Source organism: Sinocyclocheilus anshuiensis, unplaced genomic scaffold (assembly GCF_001515605.1).
Source record: "Sinocyclocheilus anshuiensis isolate Anshui unplaced genomic scaffold, SAMN03320099.WGS_v1.1 scaffold415, whole genome shotgun sequence".
Classification (NCBI taxonomy): domain Eukaryota; kingdom Metazoa; phylum Chordata; class Actinopteri; order Cypriniformes; family Cyprinidae; genus Sinocyclocheilus; species Sinocyclocheilus anshuiensis.
This window is the reverse complement of record NW_015552655.1, coordinates 2,253,702-2,268,506: the sequence shown is the minus strand read 5'-3', so window position 1 is coordinate 2,268,506 and position 14,805 is coordinate 2,253,702. Positions and strand designations below refer to the sequence as shown.

General features: G+C 40.6%; 1 protein-coding gene across 1 annotated transcript in view; it reads left to right on the top strand.

The window, feature by feature from the left end:
* The window catches only part of LOC107667194 (obscurin-like), a 48,618-nt gene that overhangs the window by 11,468 nt on the left and 22,345 nt on the right, over nt 1–14,805 (top strand). The window contains exons 23-38 of the mRNA XM_016458796.1: nt 34–303; nt 597–863; nt 1,907–2,173; nt 2,359–2,625; nt 2,968–3,228; nt 3,517–3,783; nt 8,898–9,164; nt 9,259–9,525; nt 9,859–10,125; nt 10,446–10,712; nt 10,974–11,240; nt 11,494–11,760; nt 11,854–12,120; nt 12,587–12,856; nt 13,479–13,748; nt 14,125–14,403. Coding sequence (XP_016314282.1) covers nt 34–303; nt 597–863; nt 1,907–2,173; nt 2,359–2,625; nt 2,968–3,228; nt 3,517–3,783; nt 8,898–9,164; nt 9,259–9,525; nt 9,859–10,125; nt 10,446–10,712; nt 10,974–11,240; nt 11,494–11,760; nt 11,854–12,120; nt 12,587–12,856; nt 13,479–13,748; nt 14,125–14,403 — 4,287 coding nt within the window. The remainder of the gene's footprint in view (nt 1–33; nt 304–596; nt 864–1,906; nt 2,174–2,358; nt 2,626–2,967; nt 3,229–3,516; nt 3,784–8,897; nt 9,165–9,258; nt 9,526–9,858; nt 10,126–10,445; nt 10,713–10,973; nt 11,241–11,493; nt 11,761–11,853; nt 12,121–12,586; nt 12,857–13,478; nt 13,749–14,124; nt 14,404–14,805) is intronic.

Below are 14,805 nucleotides of genomic sequence, written 5' to 3'. Positions count from 1 at the left end.
TTAATCAAGGTGTATCTTATTTTTGGGAGCCAGGTGAAGCTCCTACCATATCTAAAGAGCTTCAAGGTGTCAGTGCCAAAATTGGTGAGGATGCCACATTCTCCTGTGAGCTTTCTCAATCTGGACTGGAAGTGAAGTGGTCAAAGGATGGCAAATCTATTAGAAAAAGCCAGAAATACGAAATCAGTCAGGAGCGGACGCTCGTAAAGCTGACAATCCGCAACGTCACTGAAAAAGATTCTGGAGAATACAGCTGTGAGATCACCGGTGGTCCAACCTCCAAGGCTAAGCTGGAGATCAAAGGCAAGGATTTTAAAATTACTAACAAGGTGACAGTGCCAACTACTGGCCTGGCATACGTAATACAGCGTTCTTGGCCGTTTTCGCGGATATGTGTAAACGCGAATTGTTTTGAAAACATTGTCGTGTATACATGAAACTTTTTAAAAAGGCAAGGGAAAAACTTTTCTGTTTTTGACTACATCGTTGTCGTGTAAACGTAGCCTTAGATTCCATTATCCTTTCTTTAAATATACAAAGAGGGAAATCCTCTAAACAGGAGATATATTTACTTTAGTATTTCATCCCCTCTGTAGAACTGGCCAACAAATTCATTCGTGAGCTAAAGGATGCCACTGCAGAAGAGAAGAGTGCTGTCTCCTTTGAATGTGAGACAACCCAACCTGCCTCTAAAGTCACCTGGCTGAAAGGAACAAAGGAGATCAGGGCTGGAGGAAGGTATGAGCTTATGCAAAAGGGAACTGTCCTCATCCTCAAAGTGAAGGATCTGGAGAAGAGTGACAGCGAGGTATACACCTGTGACATTGGCTCTACGAAGAGTACAGCCAAATTGACGGTGAAAGGTAAGAACCTGGCTTTCTCCGAAAAATAAACCGCTTAACACAGAAATCTCTCTTTCTGGGTGTTTATAGCAATGTATTACCCTTAGCTAGAAAATAATTACTTGAAGCTGGAGAATCTTAGATTATATTCTTAGTGTTTTTTAGGTTTAAAGCTTTTATGTATGTAGTGTTTTTATTGTCTCTGTGTTCTTTGAAAGTATTTCTGGTAAGTACAATTTTTTATTTGATTCAACATATGTGTTGTATTTCTGCATTTGACATTTTACTTTTGGGTTCCTTTGTGGCGATGCTACTGCCAGGCATTTCGGTGATAGTCTCATGCATTTCTGTGTCAGCAGATGATCACCTCAGTTCAGAGAACTGGTACTTTTATATTGTACTTTTACAATAATTTTGGTACTTTACATGTCATTTAGATTTCTAGCAAGTCAGTTTGGTAAAAATGTGGTTATATAGTCTTTTATTTCCATACATGCTGAAATTGTTTACTTGTTCTTAGTTCAACAACTGACATGATAGAACATTTCATTACTTTTGAGTTCACATTTTTTACCATTAGCATCCTTGTCTTAGTTATCTGAAATATAATTTAGGTTTTATTGGGCAGATCAGTTAGTTTTTATAAAGAAGCTGTTGTGTGATTTCAGTAGATGTCTTTCAGCAGTCTGTTAAGTTGTCAAATATTAGAAATGGCACTTGCACTTTTGTGTTTGTCTTGGTTTGTGAGATTCGGTCTTGTCTGGACTTTGTATGTGTAATATATGTATTCATGTAGTCCTGGTGCAGTGGATGTGTTGGAACTGTTTCTGTGTTTGTTTTAATGTTTCCGTGATTATAGAAAATTTTGACGACGAATAATAATGTAAAGATATTATACATTACAAGCTTAATCACATTATGACGCAAAATAACACAGACGTTGGCTTATCCTAGCTTCCATGTCGTACCTTCATCATCTCATCCCAGAGATCTTCCATCCTGTCTTTTGGATGCTAAAACTATGAAGAAGAATTTTAATTATATGACGCTTGTTCGTTCTCCAGTGGTACCTGCTAGGTTTAAGGGTCAGATGAAGAACCAGCAGGTTACTGAAGGTGGGAAAGTCTTACTTTCCTGTGAGCTCTCAAAACCTGGCTGCCAAGTGCAATGGAAGAAGGGAACGCAAAGTCTGAAACATGGGGGAAGATATCAGATAATGCAGAGGGACACCATGTGTGAGCTACAGATTTCAGACTTAGTGCCTGAGGACAGTGGAGAATATTCCTGTGATTGTGGAAGCGAAAAAACAACAGCAAATGTTGTTGTTAGTGGTATGGATAAAAGCCTATTCATTTACATGCATCCATTTATTGATTTAGATATAGATTTTTTTTTTTGCTTTAATTCAATTTATTTTAAGATCAAGCGATACACTAAAATGTCAATGCATGTGTAGTCAAGAAACTACTCATTTTTACACACCTTTAATTTATGTCATCACATAATTGCTCTTCAGCATTACCGGCGGTCTTCAAATGTGAGCTACAAAGCCAAGAGTGTGACGAAGGAGACAGCGTTACTCTTCACTGTGAACTCTCAAAGCGTGGAGTTCCTGTTGTTTGGAAGAAAGGAACGCAGGTGCTACAATCTGGGGAAAAGTACCTCATCATGCAAGATGGGGCTACTGTTGAGTTGAAGATCGCTGACCTCAGACCTGAAGATGCTGGACAATACACATGTGTGTGTGTGGACAAAAAGACTACAGCAAACATTAAAATCAAGGGTATGAAATTCATTCGGTCTGTTAAATGTCTTCTTTTTTCATGTTCACTCTTTAGTGAGTACAAAGACTTTTTATATTTTTACCTTTACTGGTTAGTCGCTTGAAGGGAACTTAACATAGATATAGCATTATTTGACTTAAGTAGATTAACTTCACTAATACAAATATCTGCTAATCTTGTCTTGTAAGATGTTCAATGTTTTTGTGATTTCTGTCAGTGTTCTGTCTTATAATGTCTCGTTTTCTTTGGTAGGTTTTTGAATGTTTTGTCATGTTGTGCATTTACATTTTGTGCAAAGTGCATTATATTAACAACCTGTTGAAACATCAATTGCTTCTTAGCATTGATCTTCAAAAGAGAACTACAAAACCAGGAGTGTCAAGAGGTGGACAGTGTTACTCTTCAGTGTGAGCTTTCCAAACCAGGAGTCCCTGTGGTTTGGAGGAAAGGAACACAAGTGATCCATTCTGGAGAGAAATACCACATAAAGCAAGTTGGTTCTGTTTTTGAACTGAAGATCCCTGATGTCAAACCTGAAGATGCTGGGGTCTATAGTTGTGATTGTGGGTTTAGCAAGACCTCATCTACCATTACCGTCAATGGTAGGAATGACATCTTTTGTTGAATTGTGATTAAATGTATGGTATTACATATCATATAACAGTCCTCTACTGTGACCTGAAGTTATTGTTGATCAGGGTTTTTTCATATTACACTAATGGCTTTGTTTTTTTTGTTTTGTTTTAAATTGCTTGATTGATGTCCTTAATGACTTCAAAGCTAGAAAACTAGACAAGAAGACTGAAAAGACTTCTGTTCAGTCCAGTTCTCGGATGTTGTCCTGAGTGATTTGTGTAACATGGTTCCAACATCTTTTCACGGTTCCTCAGCACTACCAGTGGTCTTCACACATGAGCTGCAAAACCTGGAGTGTGATGAAGGAGGCAGTGCTACTCTGTCCTGTGAGCTTTCCAAACCTGGTGTCCCTGTGCAGTGGAAAAAAGGAAGCCATGTTATTCAGTCTGGAGGAAAGTACGTCATCAGGCAGATTGCCTCAAAGGTGGAGCTGAAGATCACAGATCTCAAACCTGAAGATGAAGGAGACTACACGTGTGTATGTGGAGACAAGGCAACAACAGCCCATATGAAGATCAAGGGTATGAATCATTCTTATACTTTCTGGGATTTTTTAACCATTAATTACCCTCCCCCCAGCTGCACTATTCTGACAAACAACCATTTTCAATGTAATATAATTGCTTGCTTTGGTGTTGGTTAATACTGTTATGTAGTGTTGTTAGTCGTTTTATTTGTTGCATTTGTTATGTTAAGTTTCCAAAGATATCCTACAGTAATGAACAATATGTAATTGTTCATTTCAAGTGTGTAGCACAAAATTACTCTCTTGCATTCCAAAGCTAAAAACCATAACTGAAGAAGTTTTTGATGGTTCTATATAATTCTATAATTCTATATATGCTTAAATATAACTGTAATACAGTTCGTGAGTCGGGAAGGAGGACCCTGTGGACCACCTTGAACTTAAAAGGCTGTAAAGCTAGATACCAACGGGTGATCCGCGCGTTGGTATCCTTCATACAGTGGAGCCACTGGAGGGGTGCGTGGTCCGAACAGAGAGTGAATTCCCATCCCAGGAGGTAATAACGAAGGGTGAGGACAGCCCACCGAATGGCCAAACACTCTTTTTCAATGGTGCTGTATCTGGTCTCTCTCTTTGAGAGCTTTCGACTCAGATACAGCACCGGCCGCTCCTCTCCTCCCACCACCTGGGACAGGACTGCACCCAGCCCCCTGTCCGACGCGTCTGTCTGCAACAAGAAAGGGAGATCAAAGTTAGGAGAGTGCAAGAGTGGCCCGCCGCACAGGGCAGCCTTTACCTTGGTTAGGGCCTGTTGGCACAGCTCCGTCCACTGGACCGGATCTGGTGCTTCCCTTTTAGGGAGAGAGAAGTCAGGGGAGTGAAGGAGCGGCCCGCCACACAGAGCAGCCTTTACCTGGGTGAAAGCCTGCTGGCACTGCTGGGGGTCTGGTGCTTCCTTTTTAGTGAGGTCAGTCAGCGGGCTGGTGAGGTCCGAATACTTAGGTACAAACCTTCTATAATATCCCGCCAGCCCCAGGAACTGCCTCACCTCCTTTTTGGTCTTGGGTCTCGGACAGGTCGCAACTGCTGCCGTCTTATCAATTTGGGGACGCACCTGCCCATGACCCAAGTGGAAGCCCAGATACCGTACCTCCACACGCCCAATTGCACACTTCCGCGGGTTCGCCTTGAGTCCAGCCACCCTCAGGGATCTCAGGACCGCTCGCAGATGTTCCATATGCCGCTGCCAATCATTACTGTATATAATGATGTCGTCGAGATAGGCAGCGGCATACGCGTTATGTGGCCGGAGGATCTTGTCCTGGTCAGGCTGGAGAAGCTGTCCGTCGATGGTGCGGGCCCGGTCATACGCATTTTTAAGCGGCTCATCACGAGACTGCTCCAGTGGAAAGTCATCCAGCTCAGGGGATATAAGCTCCGCCCTCGACTCTCGTTTCCACTGAGACAGCCTGTGACGGTCCCGAAACCGCATCTCCAGCCTGCGCCACCGCTTCCCCATTTCCCAGCCAACAGCCACTAACGGGTAGTCCACCACATCCCCGTGCACACACCTCACCTTAACCTTGCAGCTCATATCCAACGCCCTTTGTTGCATCAGGCTTTGATGAATGGAGGTTTGGTTACAGCCTGACTCCACCAACGCCTGATATGCACCCCCCTTGATACTCACAGGTATTTGGTACAGCCCGGCTTGATCGGGGGCAGCCGCCGGGGAGTCGGGAACCCGGATCAATGTGCCCACCTCCATCATTGGACACCGGTCTAAAAAATGACCCGGGTCCCCGCTGGGTGCGCGCCCAGCCGCACGCCTCCGCTGTCCTCTCGAAGAGGTCCACAAAAGCCTCCGGGTCATCCTGTGGACCCATCTTCAACAGCGGGACGTGGGCGAGGGAGGGGGCCACTGCTGGGGTGCCCTCCCGGCCAAGCAAGCTCCGGAGGACCCGCTGGTCCTCATCCTGCACCTGGACCAACAGGCGGAACCGATCCTCCTGCTCCAGCTTGAGGTCCATCAGCGCCTGATGTTGGATTTGGTGAAGCCCGGCGAGTGACTTCACGAGCTCCGCAAGTGGCGTCGGCTGAGCTGGCTGCATGGCGGCGTGCGTCTCTCCGCCAATCACTGGAATTTCAAACAGGTGTTAATCATTATTCACTTGACCTCCTTATCCCCGCTCGTCTCCAAACCCTTTCTCCCACTGCAGCCTTTCGCCTTCCCACGCCCCCTCGCCACAATAACTTTTAGATAATTTGTTGTATCCTGCTGTGGCTCTGCCTGCTGTAATGCCATAGTCTGACAGACATCTGTTTTGGTATTGCCTTAAACTTCTTCATCGCTGTCTGTTTGTTTCTTCTAGCTTGTAACCTCTTCAGTTTAGTGTGGTTCATATGTGGAACAGAGATATGGGTTTCAGGTTTCACTAGTCTGACTTGAGTCTCAATTCACAGTAGAGTAACTCAACACATATTACACTACTTGATACAGAACTTGCATGTGTTCCAAGCTTTGGACACGTCTTCTTTGAGATTGCATTGTCTGTGATTCCATCTACAAAATGTTTTTTGTCACAGTTCTGAAGGCACAGACACCCTTATACCAACCAGGACTTCAAAAGCAGACTACTGAGCAGGGGGCATCAGTCGATGGTACAGAGCAAATGTGCAGAATGACCGTGCTTTGTTTTCTTGGTCAGCAGCTTGAATTCTTCTTGTTGGCCGTGCTATCTGTCAGTCAGAAATCAGTCAGGCTTTGGGGGCTTTCATTTAGTTAACATGCATGAATGCTTCTGTAAAATAAGGATGTCTGCTTGTTTAGTATTTGCCACTATTGTCCAACATGGCTGACACAGGCGTTGCTATTTGCGTTCTAAGATCCTTACAGTTTTGGCCAAGGGTTGCAGTTTACATGAATGTGTCTTTTGTCACAGCTCTAAAGTTCCTCCGTCCTTCTGCTGCCCTTGAATCAGACTTCCAGAAGCAGAAGAAAGAGAAACAGTCAGAGCTCAGTGGTATGAAACTGATGTCTATTTCCTGCCTGTCGTGCAGCACGTTTATGTGCTAATGGAAAAGTGAATCCCAGTCAAAATGTTCAGTAATGCGTTCTTTTGAATGGAACAGCATGTGGCCACACACAGTCGCTTTTGCATTATGATAGTGTTTTGAGCACTCTTTGCTGTGGTGTGTCTTTATTTTGTTGACAAGCATTTAAGCTTCTCGCCCGTGCATCAAAAATCCTTCGGATATTCTGTCTAAGCATTCTTTTTTTTTTTTTACATTTTCAGAACTGTTGCTCCTACTTTTATTACCAGACAAACTTAAGCAAAATAGCAGTTCATCTTTTATGTTTTAAAAAATGTCTTTGCATAAGTAAAAGTGAAGCACATGTTGCTAATCTGATTTTGTTTTATTTTTGTTTTACTTATATTCTATCACTTGAAAATCAATGGCTATTGATGCATTGTTCTCCTTCGACTTTACCTGCACCACGGCTTGTTCTAGTCACACATGGTGAATATTTATTTTAAATGGTTGACTCTAGAGTGTTATCTGTTTCCCACATTGTACTTGCAATGAACAAAGGTGAAGAGGGCAGGAGTGGATGATGGTTGTATGGAAGAGTTTAGCTTATCTCAGATGATTTTCATCTGTTTGTGTACTTGGTTTAGTGAAAGTAGCTGGTTTAGGAACATTAGTTGTGTCCTCTTGCTTTGATTTTTCAGAAAAGTCTAGACTGTTGGCATTTTAATTAAAATGTTTCTAGAGGTGATTTTTTAACCTGTTTTTAGTTGCATTCTACAATTTTTCAGTCAGGAGCCACTCACTCTGCTCCCACACGTTTGTCTGTGTGTTATTCTGTAGACCAGTGTTTTCCAACCGGAGTGCCGTCTGTCGAGAGCAGGGGTGCCGTGTAAAAAATCCTTTTTGTGGTAAATGGGCAACTCTGGTAACGCTGCCCTCTCATTCATTGATCTGCTAACTGTTATGCTCACGTGTCCTCTGATAATAATAGCTTTCTAGGATTAAACATTATTTGGATAATTGGTAAAAAAAAAAAAAAAAATCTCTTAATAGCCCTACTGTGTGTATAGCCCTTTATTTCATTTGTAGGCCTATCGTTATGTTTTATTTGTGCTATCATTAGTAATTTCTTTATTTGTTCTTGTTTTATTATTAACTGCTTAGCCTCCTTGTCATTTTTTATTCAATTCAAAGTTTTAAATCAAGCTATCTCGTGCTACTGCAACAAAATTACCCAACTGTAAAATCAAAAATACACTGAGTGAGCAAAACTTTGTTTAATTACCATTATAACTGGCTATCTCACAATGTTTACATATGAATAAAAGCCTACATTAAAATCTGTCATATAAATTGGTCTTTTCATCAGAAATTAGCCTACTGATTGCCACCATTGATGGACACATTTTTTTTATAATATTAAAAATATCTGTATGACAGTATATTCTGCAGTTCTTCCCTGCTGTACTGAATATCTATACTTTTCAAAGTATCATATCGAAGTTAGAAATTCAAATATTGTGACAAAATTAATTTTGTAGGGTGCCACAAATTTGTTAAAATTTCCAAAGGGTGCCGCGACTAAAGAAAGGTTGGGAAACACTGCTGTAGACTGTTCTTTACCATTGCAGGCTGGTCTTTCATCATTTTTCATTTTAGTTTGATTTGTATCTCTAAATGTAACACTTTTCATGCAGTTTTTAGCTGTATGAAATCATCCAAAAATGTATTCAAAGTCTTAATTCTGCCATACTGTTCATGGATGGAAACTGATTCAGGCATTGTTTTTGTATCTTGAATATTTTCAACATATCATGTCACCAGTCTTGATGTTGATATCTTTTATGTTTATTTTTGAAACATACAAACTGGATTTCTTTAAATGGCTATGTGAACCTGAAAAGTGTTTCTCTTTAGATGGTCTCATTGGTGTTGATGACAAACTTTCTTATATTCTTGTAACAACATTCATTAGTAGTTTTATAGTGCATTTATAGTGAACTTTCCTGACTTGGGTTTAATATTTAGAAAGTAATATTATAAAGCTAAGATGTTTTGCCTGTACACATTCTGTGTTATATTACAGAATAGTGTACAAATTGACCTTGTATACTCAACAAGTGCCTGCCTCAACAGCTCACCCAATTCAGTTTACGGAAGTACTGCTAAACCAAGCATGTGATGAAGGTGGCACTGTTATTCTGCGCTGTGAACTCTCAAAACCTGGAGTTCCTGTGATTTGGAGGAAAGGAACACGGGTGATCCATTCTGGTGGAAAGTACATCATCAGACAAATTGGGACTACGGTTGAGTTGAAAATCATTGATGTTAAACCTGAAGATACTGGAGACTATGCTTGTGATTGTGGAGACAACATCACCACTGCTAACATCAAAGTCAATGGTAGGACTGAGGTTTTATTTGAACCCTCAAAAACTTAATGACAAATTAATCTCACAAGATTTTCCTGGTTCAACAACTTTGCCTGATTCCTCAGCATTACCAGTGGTCTTCAGGCATGAGCTGCAGAACCAACAGGTTCAAGAGGGGGAAAGAATTATTTTGCACTGTGAACTCTCAAAACCTGAAGTTCCTGTGGTTTGGAGAAAAGGAACAGAGGTGATCAGTTCTGGAGGAAAGTACATCATCAAACAAGTTAGCTCTACTGTTGAGCTGAAGATCACTGATGTCAAACCTGAAGATGCTGGAGACTATGTTTGTGATTGCGGAGACAACATCAGCACCGCTAGTATCAAAGTCAATAGTAGGACTCACCTTTTATTTTAACCCTCTACAACAATGAAGAAGTTTCCTGTTTTCTGATCTAAAAAGCTGCACTTTAATAATGTCTTAATTTAAGTTAGGGTGTAGTGCGGTGTATGGGCTAGTCTAGTGTAATAAGCTGTTTGTCTAGTTTATAGTTTTTCCATTTGCATCATGGTGATTGTTTTAACTTAAAATCTCACAAGGTGGTAAAATTATAAGTTAAGCCATTTCAGAAGAATGTTTTACATCTATCAGTGGAATCATTTTTTAGGCAAAGTATAAATCTCACAAGATCCAGTTTCTGGTTCAACAAATTTTCCTAATTCCTCAGCATTACCGGTGGTCTTCAAGCGTGAGCTACAGAACCAAGAGCTTCAAGAAGGGGAGAGTGTTACTTTGCGCTGTGAACTCTCAAAACCTGGAGTTCCTGTGGTTTGGAGAAAAGGAACAGAGGTCATCAGTTCTGGAGGAAAGTACATCATCAAGCAAGTTAGCTCTACTGTTGAGCTGAAGATCACTGATGTTAAATCTGAAGACGCTGGAGATTATGTTTGTGATTGTGTAGATAACATCTGCACCGCTAGTATCAAAGTCAATGGTAGGACTCATCTTTTATTTGAACCGTCTTCAACAATGAAGAAGCTTCATTAATAATGTCTTCATTTAGTGTAGGGTAGTGTATAGTGCTGTATATTGGCTATTCTAGTGTACCAAGTTATTTGTCTAGTTTATAGTTTTGCCATTTGTATCATGGTGGTTGTTTTGGTTAAACATCTTAGAAGGTGGTAAAAATATAAGTTAAGCCATTGTAGAAGAATGTTTTACATCTATCAGTGGAAAGAATGTTTTTGATGCAAAGTGTAAACTTAATCTCACAAGATCCTGTTCCTGGTTCAACAACTTTGCCTGATTCCTCAGCATTACCAGTGGTCTTCAAACGTGAGCTACAGAATCAAGAAATTCAGGAAGGAGATAGTGTCACTTTGCGCTGTGAAGTCTCGAAACCCGAAGTTCCTGTGATTTGGAGGAAAGGAACACAGGTGATCCATTCTGGAGGAAAGTACTTCATCAAGCAAGTTGGCTCTACTGTTGAGATGAAGATCACTGATGTTAAACCTGAAGATGCTGGAGATTATGTTTGTGGTTGCGGAGACAGCATGACAACTGCCAACGTCAAGGTTAACGGTAGGAGAAGACCAACATCTTCATGAATTTTTCCATCATTCTAATCCATCTTTGAAATGCATTGTCACATGTATTCCTTGGTTGTGAAGTGCAAATGATTCTCCAGTTTAATATGAAGTTAAGGCCAAAAAAAGACTTAATTGTAACCATTGTTTGCATTTGTATCATCTTGATCTTACTTCTCTGAAAAATATTTATTTACGTCATCTGTATGTACGGAACTAAATCTCTGGCATCTCATACCACTCTTTGAATTGTCAGCTCTTCCAGCCACCTTCACACAAGAGCTAAAAAAACAGACAGCTATTGAAGGAGAAAGCATCATCTTCCAGTGTGAGCTCTCCAAACGTGGAGTTCCTGTTGTTTGGAGGAAAGGGATGCAGGTGATCCATTCTGGAGGAAAGTACCTCATCAGGCAAGTTGGCTCTACTGTTGAGCTGATGATCACTGATGTCAAACCTGAAGATGCTGGAGACTATGCTTGTGATTGCGGAGACAGCATTACCACAGCCAATGTCAAGGTTAATGGTAGGAGAAGAAAAACTACTTCTTGAATTTTTCCATTATTCTAATCCATCTTTGAACTGCATTGCCACATTTATCCTGTGTTTGTGAAGTATAAATTCTTCCACAGCTTATTATGAAGATAAATCTAAAGAAAGAAATTTTATTGTATCCTGTTGGTGTACTATAATATTTGTTTGAACTGTTGCCTTTAGGGTCTTACTTGTCTGGAAAATCTTTAATCTCTTGCATCTTATACCACTCTTTGCATTGGCAGCGCTTCCAGCCATTTTCACACAAGCACTAAAGAACCAGGCAGCTGTTGAGGGAGAGAGCATCAGCTTCCAGTGTGAGCTTTCCAAAGCAGACATTCCTGTTGAGTGGCGCAAGGGTGAAATTGGCCTATGCCCCAGTGCTAAATATGAATTAAAGCAAGATGGCCACCGTGCCCAACTGGTCATACATGACCTTGAACATGAGGACTCTGGTGACTATATTTGTGACACTGGAGAACACCAAAGCATCGCATATCTGAAAGTTAAGGGTAGGCTTGGATTGAACCGTCTTTCTTTCCTGTATCATTTGAAGCAGTTTCTTCATGATGACCTTGAAACACTTGTTTACTCACCTTTTGCAGCACTGCCAGTTCTTTTCAAATCATCTCTAAAAGATTTGGAAAGTGAAGCTGGGGAAAATGCAGTGTTTCGATGTGAACTTGACAAAGCTGGAGCCAAAGTCATCTGGAGGAAAGACAAGAGTGTAATAGAAGCAAGCCACAAATATCAGCTGAAGCAAGATGGGGCTGTTGCTGAGCTTATCATTTACAAGCTGCAAGAAGGAGACGCTGGAGAGTACTGCTGTGAAACAGAACATGATCGGACATCTGCCAAACTCACTGTGAAGGGTATGAATCAACTTGTAAAAGTCCTCATCCCTCCTAACTTTACCTGATCATCCTCTTTTGATGATCACGCATCTACTCCATACCATCCTAAGTATTATGCCATCATCCTCTCTTATGGTATGCTTGTACTTGATCCCAGATCACCTTCAGCACCTTCTCTGTGCACGTGGTTTTGCACTTTAAATTTCATTAAAACTTGCACAACCTTTCTCCAATGCACTCCCATTTCATTTTGCTAGATTATTTAAGTACAAGAGCTTTTTGCACTTGACATAACATTATAAACCTTACCCTTGTAGTTTAACATTTATTTTTATACCAGGGTTGCTATTTCTGTCTGACAACTGCTGTGCATTTTCTTGAAAAGCTTAGCTTATAGTGGATGTTAAATTGATACTGTTGAAGTTTATCTATTTTTTGATCTGTTGACTAATTCTGACAAAATGAAACCTGATTTTGCTTTCAGAACCTGAAATCACGATCTTAACTGGCTTGAAGAGCTGCATTGTCAATGAAGGCGAGGACGTTCATTTCGAATGCCTTGTCTCTCATGACAATGCACTCATTGTTCAGTGGACGCTACAAGATGTTCCACTACAGAACAATGAGATGAATGAAATCGGAATGGACGGCAAAAGGCACACGCTTACACTAAGAAGTGTCACCCAGAAAGACTCGGGCACAGTGTCCTTCCATGTGGGTGCACACACTTCTTTTGCTTGTCTTACAGTCAGAGGTAAAACTAAAGAAATTTTTGATTTCTAAATAGTAGTTTGTTTTATTTCACACCTTCATTTATTTCTCAGTGAGTTTCGAACACATGCACTGTTTACTGCATGTGTTTAGTATTTGTGTGTGTATGATCATTCTATATCCATAAATATTCAAAACATTCCACATATGTAATATAACTTGCATTTATTACTCGTTGATGCATGCTTTAATGCATCATATTGCAAAAAAATGACATGTGACCAGCCTCTTTATATACACCACAATGAAAGCACAACATTTCATGCATGTATGTTATCTGTTTTGTCTTCGCTTGCCAAATATTTCTTGTCCATTGCTTGGTAGTATGCGGAGCTTTATTTGTTTGGATATTACATTCAGAAGGTTGACTATTCTATGTTCCTTTTTTCTCATCAGTGATTAATTTTATCTATAATAGAAGTACTGCAAAAAGTTTCATGATTTCTGATTCAAGCATTCCAAGGTTAGGCTTATCTTGTCCCTGGATGCATTTAGAAACTACTAAGACAATTTGTTGCCATCTCTTTGTTGCCATCTTCTAATATGCAGGTTTGGGGTTTGCACGTATCTTAGAATGTGTTCTGTGTATTGCTGTTTCCCAACAGCAGTCCCTGTGCTGTCATTTGTGAAGGAGTTAACAAGCCAGGAAGTCACAGAGGGAGGCAGTGCCTCATTATGTTGTGAAACTTCAATACCTGATGCCAGTGTGACCTGGAAGAAGGGTACTCAGGTCCTATCTGATGGAAAGAAGTATTCCATAAAGAGGGATGGCACAATCCAAACCTTGGAAATCCATAAGCTATCAGTGGATGATGGTGGCGAGTACATATGTGAAGCAGGAGACAAACAAAGCAAAGCTACATTGACTGTCAAAGGTAACAATCTTGATTCTTCTTTAGAGGACGGGAGTATGAAGCAAAAGTACATATTAGTATTAGCATTTCAAATAATGAATACATTGAGTAGCTTTTATGTTTTAGATTGCCACTAAGGCATGATCCAAGTAGTATGTAAAGCAAATATCTGTGAACTAAGATCGCATGATGCTCTCCTCAATTCTGGGATTTAACTTTAATGTCACAACAAAATCCCAAGCTTTCATTAAAAACTACACTGTTTGGAGGACTAATACATCCTCTCACATTCTAAGTCACTTCTAGTAGATAGTCAGTAGTGGGATATTTACCTCTTTTGACTTTTCGGAAGATCCTCAATCGTCCCTTTCATGACGTTCCTTCCATCCATTCCCAGAATGTGTAAAAATCACAAGAGAATTAAAGGATGTGACTGTGATAACGGGCGAGGATGCTATCTTCCAGTGTGAGGTGTCTCATACAGGGGTTACGAATGTTGAGTGGTGGCTCGGCTCCAATCACCTTCAAAACAATGACTTGAATCAAATCAGCTGCCGAGGGAGGGAACACAGCCTAGTGCTGAAAATGGTCACACCCGATGACTCAGGTGATGTAGCCTTTGTGGTTGGCCCTGAGAAGAGTGTCGCCTACTTGTTGGTGCAGGAGAAACCCAAAGGTAAAAGACACATTATGGCTAACAGCATTCATTGTTGGCAAGCAATCATCTGTCTGTCATTAGGTAGTAGCTGCACTCATTTTGCGTAATTATAACAAAAGGCTTCCAGCTGCTTTTCCATTTGCTTTGACCATTCTACAGCTACACTCCAAAATTTTTTTTTTTTTTTTTTTTTTGGAAAGATAACTGTATATCCACTTCAATATGATAACCACTTTTGGCTACATTCATACATTTTTAACAACTACAGTTAAACATCTAAAACATGTCTTTTGCAATAATAAAATATTACATTCTCATTTTAAAACAAATTCCAAAGTTAGACAGGAAACATTTCACATACCAGGGGTGGGAGGAGCCAAAGGCATGGAGGGGGAGGAGTCAGGGCATGCAAAAAGGGAG